Genomic DNA, 16778 nt, shown 5'->3' on the forward strand with positions numbered 1-16778 from the left:
CTGCGGGATGGAACTCCATTTTGGAAACAGCTGTTTGATGACGTCACCCCCCCCCCCCCTCCTTGTTTTCGGGGGTTGTCAGAGAAACAGTCGCAGCCAGTGCGGCGACCTGTCGCCTCGTCCGACGACTCCTGTCGCCGCCAAAGAAAAAAAGAGAAGAGGAGAAGAGGAGGAGGGAAAAGATGACGCCAAGGGGCGCCGGCAAGTTTGCGGGGGGACGAGCCCTGAGCTGGGAATTGTAACAAGTGGGAGGAAAAAGTCGAGCCGGATCAAGGTTAGTCTCACAAAAGGCGCTTCAGGACGCCGAATGGAAGCGTCTTTTGTTGTTATTGTTGTTGTTGTTGTCGGGTGCTACGGCGCGGAACGTAGAACGCGTGAAGTGAGCGGAACCGCGTGTTTTACGGGGTGCGGGGTGTGTAAGAAGTGGATCGGAGCAGGGGCCGGTGACCAGCGTTTCACTAAAACGAGACAATGCGCCGGAGTCGAAACACACACACACACACACACACACACACACACACACACACCAAAACACTGCTCCGCTCCACGCAGAACCGTAAAACCCCGCGAGGTCACGCCTTTTGTTGTCGTTCGTAACGATCTGGTTCCTCCTTCGTAATGCAGACGGGAGGGTGGCACCGGGGTCCGAGAGGACGGCTGCATGCTGGAGCCCTGGAGGCCGCCGAAGTCCTTCCAGCAGCGCGCTGGCCAAGAAGGCCTTTGGGGAGACACATGGCGTGGCTCAGAAGTAGCCACTTTTGCCATATGGGGAACCCAGGGCTGGGAAATTTGATGGCCTAAATATGACCACGGCGGTACGTGGCGTCGGTGCCGTGAGCAGGCAGGGTCCTGGGTCGTGTTCCGAGCCAGCGTTACGTTCGGGGACGTGAATGTGGTGCAGGGTCCGGGTCTCTGGCACTGATCTGGCCCAGACTCTCAGCATAGTGCAGTGCGGGGCTAGACGAGGGACTGTCACTTCTACCACGGAATGTGCCGTAGAACGTCTGACCCAATTCATTTTTTTTATTTGGACAGGAAACCGGGACGTTTGCTGCTCTTTGAAGCGCACATGCCTTGAAGGTCACGTTACTTGGAGGCTGAGCTAATTTGTCCCCGGGACAAAGGTCCCTGCGGGGTCTGTGAAGTGCTCAAGTCTTTCATCCTCACGGTGAGGAAAGCGGTTTATTTATTTATTTATCTATTATCATTATTACATTCTCTTCTTTTTTGAAGCCCAAATTCACTGAGCTGGGAGCGTTTCTTGGTGCGCTGGTCTGTGCTGACCCAGAGGGTTTCGCGTCTGGGACTCGGTGGAGGACGTCGGTCGGGCTGTTTTTAGCTCTTCACTGGCCCGTGAGGCAAAGGCGAGAAAAAAAAAAAGAAAATCCGTCGTTCACGTGACGAGCAGGCCCGTAAAGCCCTTTTGGACCCGGGATCCTCACTCGGGTAGATAATGTGATGGTATTGAAAGTAGCCTAGGTGGTTCCTTTTGTTGTCCTGTTGCATCAATAGATCAGGTCGATAAACCGAAGGGCTTGCCATTAACCACCTCGGGAGATGTATGCGTATGCATTTTTAATGTTCGTAAAAAGGCCTTTGGTTTTAATGTACTAGCGGCGCGTTCCAGGAAGTATTTTAATGCGGTTGTTTTGTCCACCGCTTCATCTTTTTTGATGAATCATCGCTGGCCAGGACTTTGGCGAGCTGTTACGAAGCAGCGCAATCTGTTTTGCTCTGGATGGAGATATGGGTTCACCAACCCTGCACAGCTGAGATCTTTCCGTGTTCCACCACACCTCATTCAGCTCCAGAAGTGGGGCATGAGGAGTACAGTGGTTGAATCGGGTGTGCTAAATGAAAGGTCCTCCAGGACCCCTGTTCTAAACTGACCACAATGGCCAGGGGACTTTGTAACAAATCGTAGATAATATTAAGTGGGTAGTCATATTTAAGCAATTTCCTTCGGGATTGATAGTTTTCTGATTCTGATTTACATGCGGTTGACCAAGTGGAATAAACATTTTTTTGCGTGTGTAGTTTTGGCATCTTGGCATTTGTGATGGGCTTACCTCAGATAACAGAACAAATTTTGTGTAAGGGTAAAGCCGTGGTGGATTTTGATGGTGTGTTTTAACATAATTGAGTGTTATATCTCATGTATACCTTTTTTTTTTTTTTTTTTTTAGAAATATTGTGGCCAAATTATTATTTTTTCCTTCCTATATATGGGGCGACCGTGTGGCTCAGTGAACATAAAGTTTATAGATATTTTATCATAAATGATATGGAATTGTCCTAACGAAGCCTGCTTATGCATCGTAAACGCTGGGAAAGTCTTTAACCGGCCTGTGTGGAGGATGTTAGCTTCCGTTCTGACCCCCAGCTGCTTTTCTATCTGAGTCATTCTCCATTCACAGTGGGGGGATGTGCTGAAAAGGTTAGTTGGAGTAATGGACACTATGAGGCCGGGAGGAATAAATGAGACTTGATGAATGCTTTCTCATGGACGTCTTGCGGTCTGGTGTTTCGTAAAGCCCTGCTGGTAATTTATTGGTCCCCGCAACCAAAAAAGAATGAACAAATGAAAAAAATGAAGATGATCATTCTTCACGTCACAGTGTTGAGGCCAGGAAAGCTGCTCAGTGGAGTGAATTCGGTTCGAGGCTTTGCAGACTGAACTGAATGTAATTCGGGGGCCTGCTGTCGTTGGCCAAATCACGGTTTGACGAGGTAGTTGTATGCAGCCATGAATTTTTAATGCTTAATGTTAACTGACCTGGTGGTGATGTTATGTGATGCGAAACCCTGCCGTCATCGCTGCCTTTTAATCTCAGTGCTTCCCTGACGCGTTGGGCCTTTCTTCGTCTCCTTAAACCTCGCTGCGCATCCAATCACTTTTCCACCCACATCCTGCTGGATTAGAGGGAGGGAAGGAGGGAGGAAGCCAGCCGGCCAGAGAACGCTGGAGGACGAGTGAAGACGTGTCTCAAAAGCTCCTTCCAGGCAACAGGTAAAACCTCAGGGCTCCCGGCCCTGCTCCGTGGCCGAGATGTTGGCCTTGCGGGAGTTGGTGGTGTTTTAACTGGAATGGTTAAATTCGGTGGCCCTCGGGTGTGACTGACAACCGTTTCCTGACACTCCCTCCTGCCCACATGCGCCTTCTAGTTGTGCTTGCTTTACCGCCGCCACGCCAACATGAAGCTTTAGCTGTGATGCGTGGCGCGTCTGCAGGAATTTAGTGTGAGACTTATTTTAAGGCAGCACTGGCCTGTCGAGACCGGGCTTGTCACGATACTGACATTTCAAACGCGATATCGATACCGAAGATGATACTCGATGCTACAGGGGGACAAAATGAAGAAGTGAAAGGAACGTATTTTATTTAGATTTTTAATGTTTTTGAGCCAAACAATAAAAAGCACTCCTCAATTCTCATGCAGCAGAAGTGAAAATGTTATGCGCAATTGTGCAATGACATAACTGTAAAACGTTCTTATAGTTATCAAACTTCGACGGTATTGCTCGACAGAGGCAATCACAATATTCATATTCCATCTGAACAACAACCGTACTCCCCCGCTCGAGACTTACCGACAGTGCTCTTACTTTTCACGTTTTCTAGCAAGTTGGCGCTGCAGAATTCGATTTTAAGTGGCCCTCGTGTAACCATTGGGTTGGGAGGGGCTGCCCGCTGCAATGCCTGTTGAAAATTGTTGTGGTCTGCTGGAGATTTCCGTGATCCGGCAGATGCAAAACTGGAATTTAAGTATCATTACGGGTGCAAATTTATATAGATGTTGATACAAAATTTTACTATATTTTAGTATCTGAGAATAGATTTTTTTTTTTTACATTAGTCAGGACATGAACTTAAAAAAAAGACCAGTGGAGTCTGGCAGCAGATCTTGTAAGTTGTGAGATTGGACCTTTTTTTTCCCTGGCGCATTCTGCAGATGATCTACTGGATTGAGGTCTGTGGAATATGAAGGTCAAGCCAACACCATGAACACTGTCATTGCTGAACAATTTTTGAAGTGTGCCGGACCGTTTACCATGCAAATTTGAAGGTCGCAACCCTCAAATGTGTTTGTGGTCTGTAATAATTTTTAGGTTGAGGATCTGCAGGTAGATGTCAGGAACCATGTTTTCCCAGCAGATCTTTTCCCAGGGCGTCATATTGCCTCCTCTGGCTCGCTGTACTCCCAATAGTGCATCCTGGTGCCATGTGTTTGTAGGGATCACTTGCAGCCAAAAACATCGCGTCCCTGGCCGGGTTCCATCCTAAGAACGTAATAAATGCTATTCAAGTCACCCGTGGTGTTAATGTTGTGGCTGACTGGTGTATATTTACTTGCTGATGAGGGCAACAAAATAATGTGAACATGATTCTCTAATATCTAAGTGTATGAGAGAGATTTATATATCATATGATAAAAAATAGTTTATATAGTCAGGTGTTGTTTTTTTGTGAGTCTGTTATCGTGTCTCAATCAAGGACCGAGAGGACCTTTCCTTCTTATGCTTTGCAGCTGAAATATGAATAACTGAGAAAATAACAGCTTAGTCACAGACCAGAGAGTGTTTAACTTTGAGGAATATTGCAGTCAGAGTCGATTTGGAGACAAGGTGGTATCTTGTCGTCTTTGTGGTGTTAGCACCTGCTGTGGACGGCTCGACTCGACTTCATGCCCCCACATTTGACGTTATTGCTTCAAGAATGTGTGGGGAGGGGGGAGCACTGGCATTTCATGGAGCCTTTTAGCAGAACTAATGGCCATATTTAGTAACCACAATAAACACTCAGGCATTCTTTCCTTTCTGTCCTCCCTCTGCTCTTCGCCTCTCCGCCTGCCACTCGGTGGTCCTGTTTCTTGTCCCACGCGAGTAACTCGCTCTGACTGGAGAGGGCTGTAATAAACATCCCGATGTGCGGCCCACCATCGCTCTCGTCCTGCGGCGGCGGTGTTAGACAGTTAGGGCTGAAATATCGGTGAATTAAGTGAGGCTGTTGTAACATCTCGTCCCAGAAGTAGTCCACACATCACACCCCAATTGTAAACATTTGTAGCTCAGAGCCGCAAACGCGAGCAAATTGGCTCCAGTGGAGCGGCCCACGGTGCGGGTCGGAACTTTCCTCCCATTGTTTGTGATGTGTTATGGCTTGGGCGTGGACATCAGCGCACTGGGACAAGAACACATTTTCCTTCCATCTAGATGGAGTTTCAAAGTGGCAAAGCTTTTAAGGTCTGGGAAGTGGCCATTCTGCATAGATGGATGTCCTATGTGGACTTCGGAGAGTTACAGTAACACCACGCGGTCACCAGGGAATATTTGAAGTGCTGGAACGTCTTTGAAGGCGTGGTGTCATGGTCTTATGTCTCTCAGATCCCTCAAATATTTGTTTGTGGTGAGATTTGGTTTGAGGGTGGTGCTGAAAGCATATGCAATATTGAACCATATGGGCTGGATGCCAACGTTCATGTGAAGAGTAGGAGTTTAAAATTTTGACCATTTTGGTTTGTTGAACAAAGCTGTCCAGATATGAAATATGTATTATATTTGAACAGATCTTATGTTAATATCAAAAATCCCCCTCCCCACAAAAAAAAAACCAAACAAACGGTGGTGTTTTTCCATCGGAAATGCTAGTGAAGGGAATCAATACATTGATTTCAGCAAAATCAATCCATTGATTCCATTCTATTGTTTTGTGCTTTAACAAGCCATGTGACATAACAACCCTGACAAGTGTCCGGTTTCTTATATTTCTGTAAAATGGCCGTTTTTTTTTCCCTCTCTGTGGAGTGAAGCGCGACTCCGCGAGTCTCATGTGCGAGTCAGACCACCTGTTCCCAAACCCTCATGGCTGCATCAGCTCTGGGTTTTTCCGTCAGTCACTCGCTGATTCACTGGGGAATCCCAGCTTGGCGAGTCTGAAGGGATGAACGGAAAATCTTCCCTCTGGAAGGACTGTCCCTTTATGTTTGTGGTGGGGGCTGAATGGTTATCAGTTTCAGTGAAATTCTATAACTATTCCAGGTCACGTGAGTCTTAACTCGATCTGCTCTACGCTCGCAAGAAAAACCTTCAGTGCTGCATTCATCTTTGTGCAGTTGGCGGGTATTGTCTCCTGCGTACGAGACACCTGAGAGGCAAGCCGTGCTTTTTCCCACGAGGGATTTGGCATCAGGAAACTCTTTCAGGCGGTAATTACCTGACTCGATTCAGTCTGCAATTATTCAGAAACTGCAGCCGTCCCACACGTTTAAAAAAAAAAAAAAAAAGTCTTGAAGAGTGGCTTGTTAATGTCGGTGCACTTGGATTTATTGTCCTAGGAGCGTTTTAAATTCAGTTGTTCCTTTGGAAATGTTTGGAGGAAGCAAGCTGCTTTCTCAAAATACTAAGACTTAAGGTACTCAAGACTCAAAACTAGAACCACAGACAAAAATAGCTGTGAAATTGGGATGGACTTTCATCTTCTCTAGTCAGATGAAACAGATTAAATTGATCTCTGGCCAAAAATGGGCAAAGGCCTGGATAATCACGTCTGCTAATGCTCCACCAAAATTCAGCAGTATTAATAGAATAATTTTGAATTCCTGCAGATCATATGTCTGCATGTATCCAGATCTGATTATTTGACTTTTGTACAGCGTGACCATTTTCTAGTTGAATCGGTTGAGAGTAGTCCAACGAAAATGGCTTTAACTCCTCCAGAGCCTGTTTGAATCTGAAGAACGTTTGTATAACAGATGATGAATCATGTGTGGGTGCAGTGCTTCTGAGTTCATCTAGCCACCATAGGCCGAACTCCTTAAAGCCTCTCCACTGCATCTGCTGGCCTTAATTGTGACACCGCCACCTCCTTACAGCCTCCTCCTCCACTTTTCCCACGGGAGCATAAAGAGACACCAAAACCCCCTCTGAGAAATCAACTAAAGCCATGCTAATCCAACACCATTCGCCTAGCGTGTTTGGTTGGAATGACTATTCACCATTTTCAACGTTATGTCCCATGGTCATAAAGATCCCTGGGTCCCTGGCTAGTCCCACCATGGAGTTTTCAATTCACTTTACCCATCTGAACCCCTCTGCGCCTCATGACTGGTGTCTTGATGGTGTACTGGTTGGCATCACCTCATCCATATGGATGCTGCACATCAGTGGTGGTGAAGATCCCTTCCACTCCAAATATGAGGGGAAATCTCAGAGTGTTTTCACACTTGGTCCGTTTCAGCCCATAAGTGAATTTATTTCATGTTTGCGCTTGGTACAGTTCATTTGGTCCACTGTGAACACAGTAAATGCACTCTAATGTTCACCAAAACAACCGCACAGAGATCCCCAAAAGGAGGTGGTCTTGATCTGAATGTCTTAAACTGCTAAGTTTGGTGCGGTCCACCTGGTGCACACCTAACCAAAACACTATAAATCACATGATTTCAGAACAGTGAATTATGGATAAATTTCAATGTAAATCATTCTTTTGTACAATCGTGAATCACGGCCAAATGAGGTGCGCAACATACGTGCTCAACTGACAAAACACAGACATGTATGCACTCTTTAGTAAGCTACTCAGGGAAAAGGGCTTCTGCACTACCCAGAATGCAAAGCTGTTAAGGTCTGTGAGCACCATAAGCATTAAGTATGAACAGATAAAGGACTGAGGCCCCGACTGAGCTGAAGTGGACCAGAAAGAGAATGGAGTCCCCTTTCAAACGAGTTCCTTTTCTGGTGGTCCACTTTTGGTCCACTTCCAAAGGACGGTTTATTTAAAGAGGACTGCAGTCAGGTCCATAAATATTGGGACATCGACACAACTCTAATCTGATTGGCTCTGTACAACACCCCAATGGATTTGAAATGAAGCAAACAAGATGTGCTTTAACTGCAGACTTGCATGTTTAACGTAAGGGTATTTACATCCAAATCGAATGAACTGTGTAGGACTTACAACAGACTTTATGTGTGCCTCTAACGTTTTAAGGGACCAAAAATAATGTGACAATTGGCTGCTCAGGTCTTCCATTTTTATCCCACCATTATCCCATTTACAAGGAGCAGATAAAAGGTCTAGAGTTTCAAGTGAGGTCTAGATATTCAAGTGTGCTGTTTACATTTTGATCCTGTAGCTCAGTAAGAGATCAAAAGAGATGTCACTGTCATTAGTCTAAAAAAAACCATCAGAGAGAGAACATCGGTGTGGCCAAATCGACTGGTTGGATCATTCTTGAAAAGAAAGGCTGCACCGGTGATACACAACTGTGGTGGATGACTGAAGAATTCTTTCCCTGGTGAAAGAAACCCCCTTCACAGCAACTGGCCAGATCAAGAACACAGCAGGAGGTGGGAATATGTGTCACTCAACAATGAAGGGAAGACTTCACCAGAGTAAATGGTGAATTTTTTTAAAAGATTTGGTAAGCCTCAAAATCAGAAAGGGCAGATTTAAAAAGCCTTTTATGGTTCTGGAAATCTGTCCTATGGACATACATCAACTTGTACCAGAGTGATGGGAAGAGAAGTGTATTGAGAGGGGAAGGAACTGCTCATGATCCAAAACACCATCTCATTGGTGAAGTGGTGTCATTTTGCGGGGAAACTGGCTCCCTTGTATTTACTGATGACAAAAGCAGCAGGCTGTAGAACTTCACTTCAGAACTCACTGGGCGGTGCTTCACGGTGCAGATGGACTATGACCTGACTAACACCGTGAAAGCAACCAAGGAGGTTTTTAAAGGCTAAGAAGTGGAATGGCTTCTCGGTCACCCGACCCGATTCCGATTGAGCATGCAGTTCACTTGCTGGAGAGAAAATGTCCCAAGAACAAACAAGAACTGAAGACCTGGCAGAGCATCACCAGCGACGTAACCCAGCATCTGGTGATGTCTATGAGTTCCACACATCAGGCTGTAATTGACTGAAACCAAAAAAATTCATGTTTGATTTTATGATGGTTAATTTGTCCCATTACTACTTTTTAAAATGGATTTCCAAGTTTAATGCATTTCTCTTCATCAGTTAACATTAGTCTGAAGTTGTGTAATGACACTGAAAACAAGTTCTGCTTTTGGACCTTTTTACGCACCCAGGGGAAGGCGAAAATAAGAAGAAGGATGTTTAGTAGTCATGCTGAGAAGGAGAGAGGGGGGAAAAGAAGAGAAAACCGATTTATTTACGTTCTAAATGGAAGGCCAAAGATCGAAAACCGCGTGAGCCTAGTGGAGGAAATCCAGCGCTCGGGTGTAAGTATATCAACAGTGCAACTGCTGACATCAGGAGAAGCAACTCTTTCACTGGGGGGGTTATTATCTTCTGCAGGAAATGCTGTTGTTGTCGACTATGCTTCCATCAGAACATTGGAGTTTTAAGCATTGGAGACCTGTCTACTGTTTCAGGAGTATTTAATATTTCTTTCTGTAACATTAGTCAACAATAAGTCGATAGGTGTGTTCTACATCGTGTGCATTTTTTTGGAACACAAGGTTAGTACCACCCTTACCAACAGAGAAGAACACACATAAGCACAGGTCAGCAAGGAGGATGGGATCAGGTGGCAGGTGTCGGAGCCGACAGAGTCTGGCCCCTGATGCCCTCTGAGAGCATCACCGCTAATACGGGTTTGTCAGACGGCGTGAAGGGTCCCAGCGGGACGCCGGTGACTGCTTCTGCTCTAGGAGTAACAGTGAAAGCTGATCTGCTGACTCATGTTGCTTCGCCGTGCTCTCTCGGGCTGTTGCGGGCCTGCCATTCCGCAGCTCCTGTTTCTGCGGTGCGCAGCGGAACCGACTCCTGCAGCTCCGTCCCATTCATCAGCTCTCGTATCGCCGTCCGGCTGCCAGTCAGAGAGCCTGCCTGGTGTTTCCACACACAGGGCTCTGTTACACGTGCAGTCGTGGCCAAAAGTTTTGGGAATGACTCAAATACTGATTTTCACAAAGTTTACTGCTTCGCCGTATTTAGATTTGTTTGTCAGTTGTTGCTGTGGTGTATTGAAGTATAATCAAAGGCTTTTATTGACAATTACATCAGGTTTATGCAAATAGACATTAAGGTCCCCAAGACCTCTGCAATTCACCCTGGCAGGCTGTCAATGAACTTCTGGGCCAAATACTGACTGATGATGACCCATTCCTTCATAATCCGTGCTTGGAGTTTGTCAAAAGGTCACCCACCTTGTGAGGGTTGACCTCAAGTTCTCAGTTGGATTAAGGTCCTTGGAGTTTTCTAGCCATGGATCCAAAATTTCAATTTTTTGTTCACTGAGTCACTTAGTTCCCACTTTGACCTCATGGCACGGTGCTCCATCATGCTGGACAAGGCATTGTTCTTCACCAAACTGTTCTTGGATGGTTGGGAGAACTTGCTGTCTGAGTGATTCGGTACAATTCTTTATTCATGGCTATGTTTTTGGGCCATTTTGTGAGTGACCTCACTCCCTTGGATGAGAAGCAGCCCCACACATGAATGGTCTCAGAATTCTTTACTTTTTCATCTACAGTTACTTTTCCAGATGCCCCAAACAATAGGGAAGGGGCTTCATCAGAGATGACTTTTCCCCAGTCCTCAGCAGTCCAATCCCTGTACTTTTAGCAGAATAACGGTCTGTCCTTTTTCTTGGAGAAAAGTGGCTTCTTTGCTGCCTTTCTTGACACCAGGCCGTCCTCCATCAGCACGGCAGAATGATTTCCAGCCTTGTACTTGTCAACACTCTCACTTGAAATGATCTCAGCAGGTCCTTTTGTGGCAGGGCTGAAAGTTATCTTATCACTCTTCATAACATTTTGGAGTATATGCAAATTGCCTTAATAAAAACAGAACCAGCAAACTTTGTGAAAACCTTTATTTGTGTCATGCTCAAAAACTGTACTACTCTTAATCTTCATGCGAGCTGGGTTGGGTGGATGTTACTTATTTGATTGGCCAGATCATCAAAATTGCTGTAGAGGATTTTAAAGAGCGTCCTCTTGTGGAATTGGAGGATTTAAATCTTCTGAGCTTGTGACCACCCCATCCCCTCCATACAAAAGAGCAGGCCCAGAATGCACTGGTACTTACCTACCAGAAGTGGTCCAAGAAAGGACATTCTTTCTTTTATTCACTGGACTGAACTGATCTGGGCTCCACGGCTTATTGACGTTTGTGGTACTGTAGCATAGAATGCAGGTCATGATGGAAATGCAGGTCATGTCAGAACACCATTTGTCTCCGCTTGTATGGGGCTGTGTGTAGCTGCAGAGCTGACCTTTTACAGCGTTCTCGGCTCTAGCATCACGATCCTGGTGTTTTGAAGTGAGGAGGATTGTGTCACAGCACACTCTGTGGTTAATGTAATGGGCCATGGGTAAATTTAGCAGTTTAATTTTGAAGCTTCCATTATTAAACCTAATTCGACATTGTAAATGGGCCCACTGTCACTTGGTGATGTGCAGGATTATTCTAATCTGGGGTGATGATTTTAGATAACTATAATACATCAAAGAAATAATTGATCTTTAAATATTTGTCATGAAGGCTGTGTGTGTGTGTGTGTGTGTGTGTGTGTGTGTGTGTGTATGTGTAAAGCCATAGGTAAAAAGGAGAGATAGTTTCATTGAACCCATAGGAGATCTGAGCGACAAGGCCTAAGAACTCTATATATATATATATATATAGTTCAACGTAAATAAGGAGCAATTCCATTGTTTCCAATATGAAAGCCTGGACCGGTTCCCAGCCTGGGGTACAGGGTTGTTGGGGTGTCCAGACAGTGTCATCATCGGCGTTATGGTTGCTGTCCCAGCCTGGAGAGCGCTCGCGTGTCTAAGTGCTGAAAAGAGCCGTCGCGGTCGTGTTCTGCAGCCCGTCTGACTGCCTGTCCTCATCTGTTTTCCGCGTCTCTCCCGGGTGGGTTGGAGTGTTTTTGATGTGTGCTGAAAAGGCACACCTGTGACATTTGTCCTGTGGTGCTGCTGCCAGTTGCAGCTGGGTCTCTCTCTCTCATTAAGTGGGGCGTTTGGCTCAGGCCGAGGCTATTGAGTTTCGGCCGTGATCCGGTAGGAGTCCGGTTGAAATTAAATACGGAGCAGAAAAAGGGAGATCCCGAGCCTGATGTTGAGAGTTGCTTAAACCCCTTGACATGGAGCCGGAACTTGCACAGATAATATGTCTGAGCGGTCAGAACAATGGAAGCCAGGAGATCTTCTGTACTGGGAGCAGTTGGGATGTTGTGCTCCCACCTCCCAACTTAAATGACGTGGCAAAGGAGTGCCGTCGCTGTGCTTTCATAACCTTTTCAGGATCCTGTTGGAGAAAAACACCATATCACTAGAGAATTCAGCCCACGCAACAAAAACACCAGTTCCTTAAAAAAATATTTCGGCAACTTATAACACACACACAAGTTTTGTTTTTTTTTACTGTGAAGGACAAATAAAATTATTTATTGAAATATGTCACAACTACAGTGTTTGTGCTCTAGATTATGAAAAAGGGTCTTGCAGGGGCTGTTCAGTGGGTTTGAATTATTAATAAATGCTAAATTATGGAATTCAGGTCTACTGGGCATTGTGTACAAGCATTAAAATTTCAAATATCTTCTTTTCCAAAACTGATAATAGCTTTAGCAGTAGTGTTCTGAACATCTTGGGACTTTGTGGTCTACTTCCGGAGTGACAACAGAAATATCAGAAAGTTGACTTTTTAAATAAATGTGACACAGACTCTGGTAATGCAGTTTTTTAGGGTGCTTTTTTCCCAGTGCTTTGTAAGATGTTGCATGTTGGCTAACGGCAGATTTAGTGTTTTCACATCAAATGCATGTTTGGCATGGTAGTGGGCGTGGTTCCATGACGTCTAATACTTTCAAAAGAATAATGATAGTTGGCTAATATCAGGTTCCCAGTACAGAGTTTGGTCCTGGAGAAAAATTGGAACATTATTGCTGCACAAAAGTAAAAAAAAATACGTGTTAGATAAAAATGCTGAGTTTACCTATTGTTGCCCCAGGTATATTATTTTATGCTTGCAGCCTTGAGCAACCACATGCTCTATATTTGTCTTATTTAAATTGTTTCTCATTTCAATAATTACAGTTGTAGTCAATTAACTATTTATAATAGCAAAAATTATAACAATTTTGTAGCAGTTTGGTAATGTTATACAAGTTAATGTTTTTTTCCAAAAATGTTCCAAATAACTCTGTTATTATACTGTTTTAGCGTTTAAGCAGTTCCATGAAAATCTTAACACTGTAAATCTTGAGGACATTGTTGAACAATACCCCTACACTTTGTATTGTATAGCGCTGGGAAAATATGGCCCTACTGTTTAAATGACTGGCACATTTGTGATTGATGTCGTTCTTTTATAGCATGTTGGCACAAGAGTGCAGTTCCTGTTTTGAGCGGTTCATTGCCGTGAACGCCAGAGGCGGTCTCTTGATTCACGCTCGGGGAAAACAGAAGGTGGACGTTCGGGAGAATTACTGTGTGTTTGAGAACTGCGGGGCGCTGTGTGTGTTTTTCTGGGAAGGACAGGGCCCCTCTGGAGGGAGAAGGTCTTTTCTCCACGAGCAAGTTCCTAGCAGGTCCTGCTCAGGCGGCTTCAGGCCCCTCGGTCTCTGGAGGAGGCTGCGGTAGTAGAGTGAAATTACTGAGAGCGAGGGGACCTGCCAGCAGGCTTCAAGGGGTCGGCTGGGGGAAAATAACTCCCCGCAGCGAATCGAATCTAAACTGCAGAGCTGCCAACACACACCCGCATGCGCTCGTCCACCCTCGAACTCCCGGGCAAGATGAATGGGTTAAATATCTTATCCTTTGTCCTCCTGCAGTCCCTCTTTCCACTCCTGAAAGGCCAGCTGTATAGTCTCATGCACGCTGGCAGGATTCATGACCCACTTCCACAGAGCTAGCGAGACGATGAAAATTCTTTCCCTTTCTCCTGTATCTGCCTTTCTTGTACAAAAAATACGCATGGAGTACATGATACATGCTTTCATTTGTTTAATGTAATAAATGTAGGAATGTCTATCGCAGAAAATGACCTGTTTAAATTTCCTTCCTGTAAACTATGTGTGTGTGTGTGTGTGTGTGTGTGTGGGAAAAGTCAAATGTAAATAAATAAAACATGGGCAAGTGACATTAGCGGTAAATGTGTTTTTATGTTTAAGTGGGACATGAAAGTGGGTGCCACAAGAGTCTCAATTATCCTCAATATAGAAATAGAATAAGCAATTATGTACAATGTCCTTGTGTCACTGGGCTGTCGTGAGGAACCTCTTATGAGCACCTTTTCTGGTTAATTTAATGACTAGAGTGGGGAGTGAGGTGAAGCAATTCCCAGATTATTTTGATTTATATAAATAATTATTCTAGTTAAAGAAAAACTAATTAAACGTGACCCAGGAGTATTAAATAAGTGTTAAAAAGGGGAAAAGGGTTATTTCCTTTCATTCAGAGTTTATACTTTCCAGTCTACAGGTAAAATTAACAGCCATCTATTCGCTGCTGTTTGGCTTTGCCTTAGTTTATGAGTCTGCAGATGGGCTTCAGTTTAATTGCATGTACTAATTCAACTTAAATTGCATTAACTGCGAAACAAAATATCCTTATAGTGTTGTATGAGAGCATTTGAGACCGCCTTAAAATCTAATATCCAATGCTTGTTGAAAAAACAGCATTACCGGGCTCTAGCCCTGACACGTTCAGTGACCTTTTGCACTGACCCCTCCCAATCAGACCACTTTATTTTAATTATGTACTTTATCTTTCTAAGGCTATTTGCCATGTTTTACGATATTTTGTACTTAGCATTTATACTGTGTTTGTATACAGATTGTTGCATTTTTTAAATGTTAATGCATCTTAGCTAACAATGCATCATTTGAATCCTAGGAGGGGGTTTCATATTAATGTTTTTTTTTATGTAATTGTTCCTTCAGGTGTAATGGTACCTCTAATGGACAGATGATGGATGTAGAGGAGGCGTCATACTCTGACTTCATTAACTGTGACCGCACAGGCCGTAGGAATGCTGTTCCTGACATCACTGGAGATGCTTCAGCGGTGGGAGCAAGCGATCTGGCCAAAGACATGTCACAGATGGACCTTAAATCAACAGGTGCGTGTGTGTAGTACTGTTTTCCATGCAAATTATTTGGATAGATGAAAAATGAAGCTTGATGGACCTCATATTTCTCATATTTTCCCAAACACTTCCCACATCTGTGTTATTTCCTTTGACCCCCTCCAAGGGCTTGTTTAAAGTCACATCTCGAGTTCTTTGGTCCAGACTAAGTTACCTGAACGTTCAACCACAAGTGAGATAAGATAAGATGATCCTTTATTAGTAAAATAATGTAAAATAATGTCAAGTAATGTGGGGGGAAATGCAAATCTTTAATACCGGGCAAAAAAAAAAAAAAAAAAAAAAAAAAAGCTTCTTTGCTTCCTGGCTCTGTAAAACACAAAAGCCTGTGGCTGACAGAATGGATTCTATTTATCCCTGTGTGTTGTTTGCTGGAAGTGTCTAGCCTGAATGTAAATGTTCAGTCCTAGGATTGGCACTCGCTAGATTAATAATAACAGATCAACTAATGCTGCAAACAGTCCTGTAATGCTTGTAAATGTCATACTTACATAAAATTTATGTCTTTGTCTTTGGCCATTAGTATAGATGCTTCAGCGGTGTACGGTTACAGGCAGCAGTTGGATGCCTTGAAAAATCTCCCAGCCTCTTACTGCCTCATACATCTGAGGCCTTTTTATGACCAAGGGATCAATGTTGATCTGATTTGATTTTAGCAGTGACACTGGCGTGGTACAAGGGTGTTAAGCTGCCATTATTCCCATGAAAAAGAGTAGGTGTGCCCTGGTTCACTCAGCAAGTCGCTGTTCCGTATTAGTAGTTCTAAACCGGCTGTTCTGTGACCTGACGTGTCTTTCAGAATCCCACCCTTCAACGTCGCCGCCCCCTGAGGGAGAAGCTTCTGGAAGCCAGACACAGGGGAATGAGGGACCCTCCTAAAGCAAAGCATCTGAACAGTCAAACAGAGAGAGGACTCCGGTTGTTCTGAGATGAGCAGAGATGGACCAATTCTGTCACTGCCCCCACCGCCCTGGGTTGAATTCGGGCCAGTCGCATGCTGCTCTGTGCAAGAGTGGGGTGGGACACGCCTGTGGACACCGCACACCGTCGACACTAAAAGGATTTGCTGAGAAATGCAACAGACTGTTTTGGTAGTGCTCCTCGTAGTTGGGAGTGGATTCTCCTGCCTGCGCTACGCTGAAGCACAGACGTTTTGGTATCATTTTTGTTCTGTTTTTGCTTTAACTTTAACCTTAAAACTGTCCAAATTGTGTAACTAATGTACATTCATAACTCTAATCAAACATGTATCTAGTAAAGATGTACTGTACACAGCTCACTTCATGTCTTAGTTGTTACTCTGTGTGCTGGATTTTGAGTTAATGGCCCACTTTTTATTATTATTATTATTTTTTTTACATTTTTTGGAGATGTAGAGAAAACCGTTCTTTCATATTACTGCATTTTTCTTTCTGTAATATTTTCTTTTGACGTATGTAACATTTATTAACAGTATTTATACGTTGGAGTGTCTGAGGCGGTGGACTTTATTTTCTGTTTTTACTGTATTTCCCTCAGAATAAAGTAAGGAAATGTTTGGAGGTTGCCTGTGATGCCTCATCTTTTTCCTCATCAAGTTGAAGCAATCGACAGGGTTGCCTTCTGCCTTATTTATTTCGCGGGCAATGTCGCCCTCTCGTGGTGACAAA

General features: G+C 44.3%; 1 protein-coding gene across 6 annotated transcripts; it reads left to right on the forward strand.

Moving 5' to 3' along the window:
* The first annotated feature begins 79 nt into the window (after positions 1 to 79).
* Positions 80 to 16670, forward strand: LOC114798318 (cAMP-dependent protein kinase inhibitor gamma-like). 6 transcript variants are annotated; one of them, XM_028993923.1, is made up of 5 exons: positions 80 to 274; positions 1036 to 1168; positions 2835 to 3010; positions 14924 to 15102; positions 15929 to 16670. In XM_028993923.1, exons 4-5 carry the CDS (start codon positions 14949 to 14951, stop codon positions 16006 to 16008), a joined length of 234 nt encoding a protein of 77 aa, XP_028849756.1. In that variant the 5' UTR covers positions 80 to 274; positions 1036 to 1168; positions 2835 to 3010; positions 14924 to 14948; the 3' UTR covers positions 16009 to 16670. The 6 variants fall into 6 exon arrangements, with proteins under 6 accessions (XP_028849756.1, XP_028849755.1, XP_028849754.1 ...); XM_028993922.1 differs by lacking the exon at positions 2835 to 3010; XM_028993924.1 differs by lacking the exons at positions 80 to 274; positions 1036 to 1168 and adding an exon at positions 2311 to 2730.
* Positions 16671 to 16778: the final 108 nt, after the last annotated feature.

This window comes from Denticeps clupeoides, chromosome 10, assembly GCF_900700375.1.
Source record: "Denticeps clupeoides chromosome 10, fDenClu1.1, whole genome shotgun sequence".
NCBI classification, from domain to species: Eukaryota; Metazoa; Chordata; class Actinopteri; order Clupeiformes; family Denticipitidae; genus Denticeps; species Denticeps clupeoides.